Here is a 16,710-nt window from a genome sequence, read left to right as displayed (position 1 = left end):
CCGGGCACAGACATTTTACCATCGTGTCACTGTCTTAACCTAGTGCTTCCACTGTTACTAGCACTTGTGGAGCTGCACTGGCCGTAGACAAATGATGCAAAAACGTCTAGTGGAAAACAAGCCTCTTTTGTGTCTCAATTTCACCATCAGTACAATGTGGATAAGAGAACCAGGTGTATAATAAGACCACATCACAGATATATCAATTACCTGATGTACGTCTAGAGTTCTGAACATGTAACAATGGTATATAATTGGTAGTCGAATATTATCTAGTGATCTCCAAATTCAGACATGCTACGGGTGTATTTGGAGATCATAAGATAATCTCAAAGTCTTTCTTTGTCTCAATGCTAATTGCTATAGGTTAGATCCTTACAGGTGCAGACCACTCAGCTCTGATCCAGCAAAGCATATAAACACATGCTTACCTTCAATAGAGTATTCACATGCTTAAACTTCAAGCACATGGAGAAGTGATTTGCTGGACTGGGGCCAGAATGCTCAGCAACTTGAAGGAATGAGCCCTTCATGCCTTGTGCTGGCCTAAGGCATTTGTTAGAAAGTCGTATATTCTGCTCAGAGTGAAAATAGTTCTTTTTCATTCACTCATGAAAGATAAAGCTCCCAAACCCATCCAGTCTTTACACAAAGGCAAAACTCCCATTGAAGCTTATGGGAGTTTTGCTAGAATAAGGGGAGAGCAGGTATCTTTGCAGCTTTACTGCAAACCTCACACGTATCCCATTCCTCCTGGTACCCGCCTTACCTGTTGAAGCTGGGGGTGCTGTCGTAATGGGTAATTCTGAAAAAGATAGAACAATTCTTAAAATGCAAACACCACTGCAACATTCTGGTAAATTTATATAGACACAGGACCTGATCCTACCATTACTTATCATTGAATTCCCATGTATTTGTGCACCACATTTTGGGCCCACAGTCTATTATATTTCAACTTGCTGGGAGTTGTGAGGTACTTGTCCATTTGCTGTAAACCTTCAACGTGCTAACATGTAAGTGACACTTACCCTACTGTACACAGATAAATATTAGGTTAAATTGATCCTTGGAGTAAGTCAGTGTCACTCCACTGTGAGAGCGACACCAAATCACACCAATGGGGGTTTAGTCTATTATATTTTGGGGGTGGGGGTGGGGAGGAATAATCCAGTATACATGGTGGAGTATGGGAGCAAATAATTAAAGTTTTACTGGTTTGAAAGATATTTGTTTTCTTTATGTCAAGTAAGTGTCACCTGTTGCCCAGTATAGCCAACCAGGCCCAGATCCTGCAAAGGTTATGCACTTGCTTCACTTGAAGTATATGAATAGTCCCAAATAAATGCAGTGGGACTAGTCACATGCTTAAAGTTAAGCAAGTGCATAAGTCTTTGTGAGGCCTTAATTAGTTTCCGGTATTGTCTGTGTTGGTTTTCCCCACAGCAAAGGGAGAGAGGAACCCTTTGTGCATAGTCAGTTTCACTGCTTCCTCTCTTGTTTGTGTGGATCTCACATGGCAATGAGGGAGAGGAAAATGTAATTGTAAAACCCCAGAATTTGGCTGAGGAGCTTAGGGTCCGGTGTAGGTCTTGAAACGACTTTGAATTCCTTTTTGTAAATTACTAACTTCCCAGTTAGCAGTGTCCCTTTAGTATTACTAGCTACTGAACTGGCTGCTCAGAATTATATCATTATTATTTATTAATTCTAATTATTTTCCCATATCATCCTATTTGGGTCAGGTGCTTTTAGTCCCCTAAATGATCAATCCCTTCCATTTCTCCATGCTTACTTGTTGTCGTCAGAGGAGTTGTGGAATTGTTAGTTCCTATGAAAAAAGGAGACAAAATCTTAGAATACAAGGAAATGGTAAATGTATAAACACCATTGGGTCTGAACTTTGCAAAGGCAACTAGATGACATGGCTATTTTAACTTCTTAGCAACTGGGAGATGTGCTGGCCTTGTCCACTGGTCACATCACTGTTTCAAATGTTACCATGGAAAATAAGTGTCATTCCATATAGGCTGAATACGAAACCGCCAGGGTTAGTTGGTGGGAACAGAAACTAGAGTGTCAGCACCAAGGATGAATTCACTCCCTGTACAGGGCACCAGTATGTAGCCTAGGCACCAGGTAAACTCTCTGCTCCAGATTTACAAAGAGTTTAGCTGCCTATAGATGCCTGATGGGATTTTTAAAAATGCTTTTATTTCAATGGGATTTAGGCTCTACACGTCTGAAAACCCCACTAGGGGCCTATCTGCATCTTTAGGTACCCAAATACCTTTGATAATCTGGCCCCTTACTCCTTCCATTTCTTTCTGACTGGCACAGGAGGGGAAGGTATGGTAGAGTGATGTAGAAAAGTGATTAAATCAATCTTAAAATGCAAATCCTACTAGAACAGTCTGGTAAATATATGCTTAACAAAGATATGCACATTGTTACCGGCATTTTATGCGCAACTCCGTTGCTGCGGCTGCCAATACTTACTAACAAAGCATATTCGCTGTGAGGGGGCTTCCATCATGCTTAGGGTGACCAGATAGCAAGTGTGAAAAATCAGGATGGGGGTGAGGGGTAATAGGTGTCTATATAAGAAAAAGCCCCCAAAATCGGGACTGTCCCTATAAAATCGGGACATCTGGTCACCCTAATCATGCTCCTGGCCAAGATCCATGAGAACTTGCCTCTGTATTCAGACCTCTTCAACCACCCTCCAGTTCGCCTGTCTTCTAGATGCCCTTTATGGTCTCTTATGCCATATGACGATGGAATTTGCTTGGTGTGACGAGTGTCAGTAACAACCACCATCAATCACATTCTCATCACCAACTGAACCATCCGTCCACCGGGTTTTCAGTTGCCATGGCACCTGTGGCCATCCCTGAACTGGTTCCAAACAGGACAAGGCAATTGTGTGGCCTATCCCTTTAAATGGTTTTTTTCTAATGGCCCACTGTGTAGCTGTGGTCAACTTCAGACTATGTCACATATCCTTGACAACTGCCTGCTGACTTACTTCGACGGGGGCTACTGGCTCTTCGCCAGGCTGGTGACAATGCTATCAACTGGCTGGGCACACTGCGCTTATGCTGCTGCTGATGATGAGCAGAGGGGGAAAATATACGTTTTTCTTCAGTTCTTGTTTTGGGTTTGTTTGTTCACTTGGGACTGCACTTTCTATACAGTTATTTTCGCTGTTTCACTGATATAACCAGTAAATGCATCAGTTTCCCCTCTTTGTTTTTGTGTGAGTCTTTCATAGCAGCAGGGGAGAGAAAACATCTAGGAAAATGTGATTGTAAAACCATAAAAACTGTCAGGGGGTTCAGGGGCAAGTGTACTTGAAACTATTTGAAATTTATATTTGAAATCGATGCTCCATTATGTAACCAATACCCTTCTAATATCACCAGCTATTGATATTAGCTTAGCACGGTTACATTACTGGCACTATTGTTTCTTATCCACAATTAGCATGCCCCAGTCAGCCCCTGGCCCGTGCCGCTGGGGGCTCCCGTGTTGATTTAAACTACAACAGCAGCGGCGTCCGGAACTCCAGGCCCTTTTAAATTGCCGGCCCCAGGGCAGCTGCTCTCTTTGCCCGCCCCCACCCATCAGCGGCCGGGGGTGGGGAGGGAAAAGGGGCAGGGACGTTAAAGCGCTGCAGGGTCCTTTGCCGTGGCAGCTTTAATGTTGCTATGCCACCCCCCCCCCAGGTTACCAGATGTCCCAATTTTATAGGGACAGTCCCGATTTTGGGGTCTTTTGCTTATATAGGTGCCTATTACCCCCCAGTCCCCGTCCTGATTTTTGACACTTGCTGTCTGGTCACCCTACCCGCTCCCTCCCCCCATCAGTGGCCTCGCCAATGGGGGTGGGGGAGCGCAGCAACATTAATGCGCTGCCGCGGCAAAGGACCATCCTTAAAGCACTGCCACAGCAGCGCTTTAATGTCCCCGCCCCTTTTGTCTCCCCTGTGAGCAGCTCTGCCGGTACAGACCCGACCAGCAGGCCGCCGATGGGGGGAAGGGGCAGCAATGTTAAAGCGCTGCCACAGCAAAGGACCGTCAGTGCTTTAACGTTGCTACCTGGTCCCCCCCGCGTCGGCGGCCTGCCGGTACAGACCCTACTGGCAGGGCCCCCCAGGGGACGCAAAAGGGGCAGGGACATTAAAGCGCTGCCGTATGGGCTGGGTATGGGCCGGTGCGGGTTCTTATGAGTATGGAGTACCGGCCCGTACTGGCCCGTACCGGCTCACTTTCACCCCTGCTCTTGGGAGTTCTAACTTTTTAGAAACTGGGGATGTGATGTCCTTGTCGGTTTGTTATGTTAATGTTACCACTGGTAGCGTGCAAATCAAATAACCACATTTTAGACATGGATTACCAAAACCATTGGGGATATCAGCATGAATTAAATCCAGGACTAATGTTAAAATTCACTATCAATATATCATTATCCCCAGTTATATTTTACAATTCTTTTCTGTAGCAAAATATTTTTAATTGTGATTTTAAGATTCATACTTATCAATCAGTTCCATTCCTCCCGCTTACCTAGCTTAGTTGTGGGTGCTGGGGTAGTGATGGGTGCCGGGGTAGTGGTACTTTCTGTAAAATAAGAAACTAATCTTTAAAAGCAAGTAACGCTATGACATCCTAGTAAATATATATAGACATCAAACCTGACCTCACTCAGACAGCTGCCATGAAAGTTTTAACTTCCTTGCAAATGGAAGATGTGCTGTTCTTGATGCTTGTTATGGCAATGTGCCAAATATTACTAGATACATTGAATGTTATCACATTATACTCCTGGGAGCATTCTGAAGGTGTGGTGGAGATACCTCCTATATATGATTTCTGTCACCTTTTAATAGAAACCACACAACCACAGTCCAGTAAACATATACTGACCCAGGGACCCCTTCAACAGACATACATAGAAATAAATATCAGTATTATTAAAGGAATCTCCTCCAGCCTAAAAATCTTGCTCTTGGCTGACAAACATGTTAACTGCTATAGTTACAAGATGGCTACAACTGAAAGACTAGAACAGGGGGGAATGTTTTCTCTGTTTAGTTTATTTACTCCATATATTTGACAGCACCATGTGTATAGTCAGTGTCACTATTTCCCCTGCATAAAAAGTTTCTCCTTCTGTTTATATGGGTCTCACACTACTAGAGGGTGAGGAAAACACAGGAAACACAATTTTAACTGCACAGAATTTGGCCAGGTGGCTCAGGGACTTATATAGGTTCTGAAATTACTGTAAAGTCATGTTTTTAATTGACTGGATTTCAAGTGGGTAATGTGCTCTTTGATATCATCAGCAAATGTGCTGGTATTCACCATTATATCATCAGAAGTTGTATGTTTTATTTACTATTATTTTTCAACACCCAAGTTTTCTAGCGCCACATGTTTAAATAAAACTAGGGATTTTTAAAAAGGACTTCCATCTACTTATACACTCTCTACCTGAAAAACACTTGCTACGTGCTTTATTTGCAAAATGGCTTTAACAGAGAGATTAGAGGGGAAAAACTATTTTTCTCCGTTTAGTCAGTTTCTTTACTTTGGGCAGTTGATATCGCATTGTGTCTAGCCTGTGTCAGTGGTTCTCCTGTAGAGTCAGACAGTCAGTTCCACCCCCATTCTTTGTATGGGTGTCCCACTGCTAGAGGGTGATGAAAACGGAGGACCTGAAAGCTTCCTTTAAACGCCTTTTAGAAACTGACTAAATTCCAAATTGACATCAGCTACTCTGTTGAGTCTTCACAATTAAATCATCATTATCCCCAGTTATATTTTACAATTCTTTTCTGTAGCAAAATATTTTTGATTGTGATTTTAAGATTCATACTTATCAATCAGTTCCATTCCTCCCGCTTACCTAGCGTAGTTGTGGGTGCCGGGGTAGTGGTGGGTGCCGAGGCATTGGTACTGTCTGTAAAATAAGAAACTAATCTTTAAATGCAGGTAACGCTATGACATCCTAGTAAATATATATAGACATCAAACCTGACCTAACTCAGAGAACTGCCATGAAAGTTTTAACTTTCTTGCAAATGGAAGATGTGCTGTTCTTGTCCATTTGTTATGGCAATGTGCCAAATATTACTAGCTAGATTGGATGTTATCACATGATACTCCTGGGGGCATTCTGGGGTGTGGGATGCGGGCTCTGGGAGGGATTTTGGAGGTGGGAGGGGGCTTGGGGTGCCAGATACGGGGGTGCTCATCTCAGGCGGCTCCCTGCAAGCGGCAACCTGTTCCAGCTACTCCTAGGTGGAGGTGCGGCAGGTGGCTCCGCACACTGCCCCCACCCCACCCCGAGTGCTGCCTCTGCAGCTCTCATCGGCCAGGAACTGAAGCCATTGGGAGCTGTGAGGGCGGCGCCTGCGGGTGGAGGCAGTGCGCAGAGCTGCCTGCCATGCCTCCACCTAGGAGCAGCTGGGACAGGTCGCCGCTTGCAGGGAGCTGCCTGAGGTGAGTGCCCCGCGGATCCAGCAGGTGAGTGCATTTCTGCAAATGTGACCTATAAAATAAGGCACACACAATTAGCAGACACCAGTAAAAAAATTTTGGTTTAAGGGATTTGACCAGCATCACATAAGAACTCTGTGGTAGAGGCAGGGATAGAAGCCAATTCTCCAGGAGGCTAATTCAACCATTTTAACCACAAAACCATCCTTTCTAATGAGGCTCACAGAGGCCTGTAAACAAATGTGGGTCCTACAGATAACAGCCTCATTCACTACACAGTCTTGATACCAAGTGCATGTGATGGACCTGCTCTGGGAATGTGAGGCCAGGGTCTTGTGGAAAAAATATTAGTGATCATGTAACAAAGACTGTTACTGTAATGCATATGCACAAGACGGCTACATCATAAACTTGTTAGCTGCTGCAGCTGCAAAATGACAATAACAGAGCGATTGGAGGAAAAAACTGTTTTTCCTCTATTTAGTCACTTTGTTGCCTTTTTCGTTTGACACCTTGTGACTAGCCTGTATCAGTGTTTCCCCTGTAGAGCCAGGCAACTCTTTGTATGGCTGTCTCATTGCTACAGGGGACGAAAACAGGGGACCTGAAGCTTCTTTTATAGAACTTTTATAAACTGACAAAATTCCAAATTGACAATGACCCTTTAACAGCTACTCTGTTGGGTCTTCACAATTAAATCACTGTGAGTTTTATTTATTATTTACAATTATTTTCTATAGCAAAATATTTTGATGGTGATTTTAAGCTTCATACTTATCAATCAGTTCCATTCCTCCTGCTTACCTGTCATATTAGTAGGTACCTGGGTAGTGGCATTTACTGTAAGAGAAGAAAGAAATCTTTTAATGCAAGCCATGCTATGACATCTTAGTAAATATATATTGACATCAGCCCTGACCCTAACTCAGAGAATGGCCATGAAACTTTTAAGTTCCTTGCAAATAGAAAATGTGCTGTTCTTGTCCATTGGTTATGATAACGTCCCAAATATTAACATGTACATTAAACGTTACCATGTTAGGGTAAGATATATTTATTGAAACCAATAGGGGGCATCAGAGGGAACAAATCCTGAAATTGTCAGCACCATGTGTTCAGCAGCAGCTACAGCAGACTCCAAAGGGCCGTAGCCTCCTTGCAAATCATGTTAGTGTCCCATGATTAGTCCATCAGTAATAATGATTTTTCTTCCGCACCCCCCTAGTGATGTTGAGAAAGTGGATAAGGAAAAGTTATTTACTTATTCCCATAATACAAGAACTGGGGTCACCAAATGAAATTAATAGGCAGCAAGTTTAAAACAAATAAAAGGAAGTTCTTCTTCACGCAGCGCACAGTCAACTTGTGGAACTCCTTACCTGAGGAGGTTGTGAAGGCTAGGACTATAACAATGTTTAAAAGGGGACTGGATAAATTCATGGTGGCTAAGTCCATAAATGGCTATTAGCCAGGATGGGTAAGAATGGTGTCCCTAGCCTCTGTTCGTCAGAGGATGGAGATGGATGGCAGGAGAGAGATCACTTGATCATTGCCTGTTAGATTCACTCCCTCTGGGGCACCTGGCATTGGCCACTGTCGGTAGACAGATACTGGGCTAGATGGACCTTTGGTCTGACCTGGTACGGCCTTTCTTATGTTCTTTATGTTCTTATAGCTGTGCATGATGCTATGAAACATCAGATATATTACTCCTCACTTCACTCCTAGTCCTTCTGTTTACTTGACATAGCTGTGACATATTTGCAAAAAGGATTTAACAGAGAGATTAGAGGGAAAAAACTCTATTTTTTCTCTTTAGTCAGTTTCTGTACTTTGGGCATTTGATAACACTTTGTGTTAGCCTGTTTCAGTGGTTCCCTTGTAGAGTCAGACAATCAGTTCCATCCACCCCCATTCTTTGTATGGGTGTCCCACTACTAGAGGGTGATGAAAACGGAGGACCTGAAAGCTTCCTTTAAACACCTTTTAGAAACTGACTAAATTCCAGATTGACATCAGCTACTCTCTTGAGTCTTCACAATTAAATCATCATCATTATCCCCAGTTATATTTTACAATTCTTTTCTGTAGCAAAATATTTTTGATTGTGATTTTAAGCTTCATACTTATCAATCAGTTCCATTCCTCCCGCTTACCTAGTGTAGTTGTGGGTGCTGGGGTAGTGGTGGGTGCCGAGGCATTGGTACTGTCTGTAAAATAAGAAACTAATCTTTAAATGCAGGTAACACTATGACATCCTAGTAAATATATATAGACATTAAACCTGACCTAACTCAGAGAACTGCCATGAAAGTTTTAACTTTCTTGCAAATGGAAGATGTGCTGTTCTTGTCCATTTGTTATGGCAATGTGCCAAATATTACTAGATACATTGAATGTTATCACATGATACTCCTGGGGGCGTTCTGGGGTGTGGGAGGCGGGCTCTGGGAGGGATTTTGGAGGTGGGAGGGGGCTTGGGGTGCCAGATATGGGGGTGCTCATCTCAGGCGGCTCCCTGCAAGCGGCAACCTGTTCCAGCTACTCCTAGGTGGAGGTGCGGCAGGTGGCTCTGCGTACTACCCCCACCCCACCCCGAGTGCTGGCTCTGCAGCTCTCATCGGCCAGGAACTGAAGCCATTGGGAGCTGTGAGGGTGGCGCCTGCGGGTGGAGGCAGTGCACAGAGCTGCCTGCCATGCCTCCACCTAGGAGCAGCTGGGACAGGTCGCCGCTTGCAGGGAGCTGCCTGAGGTGAGTGCCCCGCGGATCCAGCAGGTGAGTGCATTTCTGCAAATGTGACCTATAAAATAAGACACACACAATTAGCAGACACCAGTAAAAACATGTTGGTTTAAGGGATTTGACCAGCATCACATAAGAACTCTGTGGTAGAGGCAGGGATAGAAGCCAATTCTCCAGGAGGCTAATTCAACCATTTTAACCACAAAACCATCCTTTCTAATGATGCTTACACAGGCCTGTAAACAAATGTGGGTCCTACAGATAACAGCCTCATTCACTACAGTCTTGATACCAAGTGCATGTGATGGACCTGCTCTGGGAATGTGAGGCCAGGGTCTTGTGGAAAAAATATTAGTGATCATGTAACAAAGACTGTTACTGTAATGCATATGCACAAGACGGCTACATCATAAACTTATTAGCTGCTGCAGCTGCAAAATGGCAATAACAGAGCGATTGGAGGAAAAAACTGTTTTCCCTCTATTTAGTCACTTTGTTGCCTTTTTCGTTTGACACCTTGTGACTAGCCTGTATCAGTGTTTCCCCTGTAGAGCCAGGCAACTCTTTGTATGGCTGTCTCATTGCTACAGGGGACGAAAAGAGAGGACCTGAAGCTTCTTTTATAGAACTTTTATAAACTGACAAAATTCCAAATTGACTATGACCCTTTAACAGCTACTCTGTTGGGTCTTCACAATTAAATCACTGTGAATTTTATTTATTATTTACAATTATTTTCTATAGCAAAATATTTTGATGGTGATTTTAAGCTTCATACTTATCAATCAGTTCCATTCCTCCTGCTTACCTGTCGTATTAGTAGGTACCTGGGTAGTGGCATTTACTGTAAGAGAAGAAAGAATTCTTTTAATGCAAGCCATGCTATGACATCTTAGTAAATATATATTGACATCAGCCCTGACCCTAACTCAGAGAATGGCCATGAAACTTTTATGTTCCTTGCAAATGGAAGATGTGCTCTTCTTGTCCATTGATTATGATAACAAATATTAACATGTACATTAAACGTTACCATGTTAGGGTAAGATATATTTATTGAAACCACTAGGGGGCATCAGAGGGAACAAACCCTGAGATTGTCAGCACCATGTGTTCAGCAGCAGCTACAGCAGACTCCAAAGGACCCTAGCCTCCTTGCAAATCATGTTAGTGTCCCATGATTAGTCCATCAGTAATAATGATTTTTCTTCCGCACCCCCATAGCTGTGCATGATGCTATGAAACATCAGATATATTACTCCTCTCTTCACTCCTAGTCCTTCTGTTTACTTGACATAGCTGTGACATATTTGCAAAATGGCTTAAACAGAGATTAGAGGGGGAAAACTATTTTTCTCCATTTAGTTAGTTTGTTTAGTTCAGGCAGTTGATATCATGTTGTGTGTAGCCTGTGTCAGTGGTTCCCCTGTAGCGTCAGACTATCAGTTCCACCCCCATTCTTTGTTTGGGTGTCTCACTGCTAGAGGGTGATGGAAACGGAAGACCTAAAAGCTTCTTTTAAACGCCTTTTAGAAACTGACTAAATTCCAAATTGACATCAGCTACTCTGTTGAGTCTTCACAATTAAATCATCATCATTATCACTTATATTTTACAATTCTTTTTTGTAGCAAAATATTCTGATTGTGATTTTAAAATTCATACTTATCAATCAGTTCCATTCCTCCCGCTTACCTAGCGTAGTTGTGGGTGCCAGGGTAGTGATGGGTGCCGGGGTAGTGGTACTTTCTGTAAAATAAGAAACTAATCTTTAAATGCAAGTTAAGCTATGACATCCTAGTAAATATATAGAGACATCAAACCTGACCTCACTCAGACAACTGCCATGAAAGTTTTAACTTCCTTGCAAATGGAAGATGTGCTGTTCTTGACACTTGTTATGGCAATGTGCCAAATATTACTAGATACATTGAATGTTATCCCATTATACTCCTGGGAGCATTCTCCACTACAACTTAAAAATTCTGCATCCTAAAATTAATAATTCGGAGCACAATTTTTAAATTTGCGAATTTTGTTTGTTAGAATAACACTGCACAATCACACCAGTTTCAGTTATGTTGGTAATTTATTTCAAAATACCTGCCAGCAAGTGTGTCTGTAACAATACAGACAGACAGAAAAATTCCCCCAGGAGTAGAGAGTTAAAGAAACCCTCTGACAACCTAGTTCCTGTTTCTCTGATCCCACCACCAATACCCTCCGGAGCCCAGCCGTGCCTTCCCCCAGCTTAAACATATGCCCCCTTCCTCCCTCAGAGCCAAGGGATCCAGGGCCTGATGCTTGATCCCAGACTTTCACAGGGTTTCCCCTGCACTGCCCTCTCCTTCCCTCAGGGCATGCTGGGAACTGCAGCTGCCTGCAACCCACTAGTTCCCCCTCACCCACCTCCCCCCAGAAGTGTCCTCAATGTGCGAGCTGGGCTCTGCTGGGTTCAGTAGCGCCTTGTGGCGACTAGCAGCATTGCAGCCCATTTCTGTGGAGGAAAGGAAATTCTGTGCGAACGTTAATTTCTGCAAAATTCTGCATTGCACAGTGACACAGAAATTCCCCAAGAGTAATGTTAGGATAAGATATATTCATTGAAACCACTAGGGAGGATCAGAGGGAACAAACCCTGGGATTGTCAGCGCCATGTGTTCAGCAGAAGGTACAGCAGATTGGCAGACTCCAAACAGCTGTAGCCTCCTTGCAGATCATGCTCCATATATTTGACAGCACCATGTGTATAGTCAGTGTCACTATTTCCCCTGCATAAAAAGTTTCTCCTTCTGTTTATATGGGTCTCACACTACTATAGGGCGAGGAAAACACAGGAAACACAATTTTAACTGCACAGAATTTGGCCAGGTGGCTCAGGGACTTATATAGGTTCTGAAATTACTGTAAAGTCATGTTTTTAATTGACAGGATTTCAAGTGGGTAATGTGCTCTTTGATATCATCAGCAAATGTGCTGGTATTCACCATTATATCATCAGAAGTTGTACGTTTTATTTACCATTATTTTTCAACACCCAAGTTTTCTAGCGCCACGTGTTTAAATAAAACTCTGGATTTTTTTAAAAAACTTCCATCTACTTAAAACATTCTTCTACGTGAAAAAAACTTGCTATGTGCTTTATTTGCAAAATGGCTTTAACAGAGAGATTAGAGGGGGAAAAACTATTTTTTCTCCATTTAGTCAGTTTCTTTACTTCGGGCAGTTGATATTGCATTGTGTCTAGCCTGTGTCAGTGGTTCCCCTGTAGAGTCAGACAGTCAGTTCCACCCCCATTCTTTGTATGGGTGTCCCACTGCTAGAGGGTGATGAAAACGGAGGACCTGAAAGCTTTCTTTAAACGCCTTTTAGAAACTGACTAAATTCCAAATTGACATCAGCTACTCTGTTGAGTCTTCACAATTAAATCATCATTATCCCCAGTTATATTACAATTCTTTTCTGTAGCAAAATATTTTTGATTGTGATTTTAAGATTCATACTTATCAATCAGTTCCATTCCTCCCGCTTACCTAGCGTAGTTGTGGGTGCCGGGGTAGTGATGGGTGCCGAGGTAGTGGTACTTTCTGTAAAATAAGAAACTAATCTTTAAATGCAAGTAACGCTATGACATCCTAGTAAATATATATAGACATCAAACCTGACCTCACTCAGACAACTGCCATGAAAGTTTTAACTTCCTTGCAAATGGAAGATGTGCTGTTCTTGACACTTGCTATGGCAATGTGCCAAATATTACTAGATACATTGAATGTTATCCCATTATACTCCTGGGAGCATTCTGCACTAAAACTTAAAAATTCTGCATCCTAAAATTAATAATTCGGAGCACAATTTTTAAATTTGCAAATTTTGTTTGTCAGAATAACACTACACAATCACACCAGTTTCAGTTATGTTGGTAATTTATTTCAAAATACCTGCCAGCAAGTGTGTCTGTAACAATACAGACAGACAGAAAAATTCCCCCAGGAGTAGAGAGTTAAAGAAACCCTCTGACAACCCAGTTCCTGTTTCTCTGATCCCACCACCAATACCCTCCGGAGCCCAGCCGTGCCTTCCCCCAGCTTAAACATATGCCCCCTTCCTCCCTCAGAGCCAAGGGATCCAGAGGAAGAAACAGCCTGATGCTTGGTTCCAGGCTTGCACAAAGTTTCCTGTGCACTGCACTCTCCTTCCCTCAGGGCATGCTGGGAACTGCAGCTATCTGGAACCCTCTAGTTCCCTCTCCAGCCCCGCAGCAATGTCTTCTATTGCGAGCTCTGCTAGGTTCAGTAGCCCCTTGTGGCAACTAGCAGCATTGCAGCCTAAAGGGCCAGAGCCTCCTTGCAGATCATGTTAGTGCCCCACAATGAGTTGATCAGTAATAATAATTGTTCTTCAACACCATAGCTGTGCCTGATGCTTTGGAACGTCAGATATATCACTCCTCACTCCACTCCTGTTCCTTCTGCTTACCTGACATAGCTGTGAAAGCTGCAGCAGAACCTCCTACGAAAGCGCTAACTACATGACATCTCTGGAGATCAGCTCTGATTATTACATACGTACTATCCCAGGCAAGTAACCCATCGGAGTTACAACTCCCTAAAAAGTGAGAGATGGGATGTGCCTGTCTATTTGTTAGGCTTATGTTCCAAGTGTGAACATCTAAAGTACCTCTGAGCAGGTTCGTGGGCAGAATGTTTATCAAAACCCACAAGGGAGATTCAGCAGGAATAAAATCCTGCTTCTGTAGCACCAGAGAAGAAATTCACCAGGTACTGTGTTGACTTACCACAATGATATTATCATTATTATTCATGCTAATAATTCTTTTCCATGGAACCATATTTGTGCCTGGTGTTTTTATGCCTTTGACATTTTTATTCCTTCTCCTTAGCTCTTGCAACTGAGGAAGGTGTGGTGGAGATACCTCCTATATATGATTTCTGTCACCTTTTAATAGAAACCACACAACCACAGTCCAGTAAACATATACTGTCCCAGGGACCCCTTCAACAGACATACATAGAAATAAATATCCATATTATTAAAGGAATTTCCTCCAGCCTAAAAATCTTGCTCTTGGCTGACAAACATGTTAACTGCTATAGTTACAAGATGGCTACAACTGAAAGACTAGAACAGGGGGGACTGTTTTCTCTGTTTAGTTTATTTACTCCATATATTTGACAGCACCATGTGTATAGTCAGTGTCACTATTTCCCCTGCATAAAAAGTTTCTCCTTCTGTTTATATGGGTCTCACACTACTATAGGGTGAGGAAAACACAGGAAACACAATTTTAACTGCACAGAATTTGGCCAGGTGGCACAGGGACTTATATAGGTTCTGAAATTACTGTAAAGTCATGTTTTTAATTGACTGGATTTCAAGCGGGTAATGTGCTCTTTGATATCATCAGCAAATGTGCTGGCTATTCACCATTATATCATCAGAAGTTGTATGTTTTATTTACTATTATTTTTCAACACCCAAGTTTTCTAGCGCCACGTGTTTAAATAAAACTCTGGATTTTTAAAAAGAACTTCCATCTACTTAAAACACTCTCTACCTGAAAAACACTTGCTACGTGCTTTATTTGCAAAATGGCTTTAACAGAGAGATTAGAGGGGGAAAAACTATTTTTCTCCGTTTAGTCAGTTTCTTTACTTCGGGCAGTTGATATCGCATTGTGTCTAGCCTGTGTCAGTGGTTCCCCTGTAGAGTCAGACAGTCAGTTCCACCCCCATTCTTTGTATGGGTGTCCCACTGCTAGAGGGTGATGAAAACGGAGGACCTGAAAGCTTTCTTTAAACGCCTTTTAGAAACTGACTAAATTCCAAATTGACATCAGCTACTCTGTTGAGTCTTCACAATTAAATCATCATTATCCCCAGTTATATTTTACAATTCTTTTCTGTAGCAAAATATTTTTGATTGTGATTTTAAGATTCATACTTATCAATCAGTTCCATTCCTCCCGCTTACCTAGCGTAGTTGTGGGTGCCGGGGTAGTGATGGGTGCCGGGGTAGTGGTATTTTCTGTAAATAAGAAACAAATCTTTAATTCCACCAACGCAATGACATCCTAGTAAATATATATAGACATCAGACCTGACCTAACTCAGAGAACTGCCATGAAAGTTTTAACTTCCTTGCAAATGGAAGATGTGCTGTTCTTGTCCTTTTGTTATGGTAATGTCCCAAATATTAATATATACATTGAATATTATCACATTATACTCCTGGGGGCATTCTGTGCTAAAATTAAAAATTCTGCATCCAAAAATTTAGAATTATGTACACAATATGTTAAAATTCTGCAAAATTTATTTGTCAGAATAACACTACAGAAACCTACCTGATGCAGCTGTAGGAGCTGCAGCTGATGTACAAAAGAAAACAAGCAAAGAGTCTTGTGGCACCTTATAGACTAACAGACGTTTGGGAGCATGAACTTTCGTGGGTGAATACCCACTTCCTCGGATCCAAGCTGCAGCAGCTTGGTAGATCCCAAAGGGCTGTAGCCTTCTTGGAGCTGCAGCTGATGAACCATAGAGAATAAATATCCACAGACATTGTAAATGTCTGACATCTATGGACATCGGCTCTGATCATAACTCGGGCAAATAGCGCATGGGAGTTTTAACTTCCTACCAACTGGGAGATGTGAGGTTCTAGTGCTATTATTATGCCTAGACTCCAAAAGGTAAAAGGTTTTGTTAGGACAAATTTATCTAAATCCTTAGGGGGCATCTGTAGGAACAGCACCTGGGACCTTCAAAACCAAAGGTGAAGTTCACCAGCTACTCCACCATTTTATGAATACAACAAAGAAATATATTATTTATTAGTCGTTACTATTTGTCTACATCATATCTGTTCCTGAGCTTTTAAGCCTCAGACTGAGCAATCTCTTGTATGCCTACCACTGACTTCAGAGCTGGGGAAAATGCGGTAGTGGTATTCTAAGAAGAGAGTAAATGACCTAACAATTCAAACCTCAATGTGACAGAGAAAAATATAATTTAAATATAGACTACGGGTCTGATCCTTACTCAGGAAAAAAATCACCCATGGGAATTTGAAGCTCTGAGCAATGGGATATAATTTTTTTAGTTTGTTATGTGAATGTTAATATTGTACAAATATATCTGTGCGTTGGATCCTCACTCAGGGAAAAGTCACCATGAGAATTTTAACTTCTGAGCAATGGGACACATGAGTTCCTTGGCTCTTTTTTACATTAAAGTTAACTTTTAACATAAATGTATCTATGCGTTGGTATAACATTGATCAAACCTATCTCTGGGACCAGAGACAAAAACCCAAAACGTGAAGCACCACCAGCTATTTGCTGGCTCTTCACAGAAGAACTAAATCTTCCTTTAAACACATTATATAAACTGACTAAATTTCAAATTGACATCAGCTCCTCTGTTGGGTCTTCACAAT

The 16,710-nt window shown here is 42.2% G+C and overlaps 1 protein-coding gene across 1 annotated transcript in view; it reads right to left on the bottom strand.

Annotated features, from left to right (window-relative positions):
- Positions 1 to 16,710, bottom strand: part of MUC13 (mucin 13, cell surface associated) — a 42,462-nt gene that overhangs the window by 19,998 nt on the left and 5,754 nt on the right. The window contains exons 3-10 of the mRNA XM_039494332.1: positions 15,244 to 15,297; positions 12,783 to 12,836; positions 10,945 to 10,998; positions 10,058 to 10,093; positions 5,914 to 5,967; positions 4,569 to 4,622; positions 1,796 to 1,831; positions 770 to 805 (exon numbers count right to left, since the gene is read on the bottom strand). Of these exons, the coding sequence (XP_039350266.1) occupies positions 770 to 805; positions 1,796 to 1,831; positions 4,569 to 4,622; positions 5,914 to 5,967; positions 10,058 to 10,093; positions 10,945 to 10,998; positions 12,783 to 12,836; positions 15,244 to 15,297 (378 nt within the window). The remainder of the gene's footprint in view (positions 1 to 769; positions 806 to 1,795; positions 1,832 to 4,568; positions 4,623 to 5,913; positions 5,968 to 10,057; positions 10,094 to 10,944; positions 10,999 to 12,782; positions 12,837 to 15,243; positions 15,298 to 16,710) is intronic.

The sequence above is a fragment of the Mauremys reevesii genome, linkage group 11 (assembly GCF_016161935.1).
Source record: "Mauremys reevesii isolate NIE-2019 linkage group 11, ASM1616193v1, whole genome shotgun sequence".
NCBI lineage: Eukaryota > Metazoa > Chordata > Testudines > Geoemydidae > Mauremys > Mauremys reevesii.
Note: the sequence above shows the minus strand (reverse complement) of the source record. Positions and strands in the feature narration are given on the sequence as shown.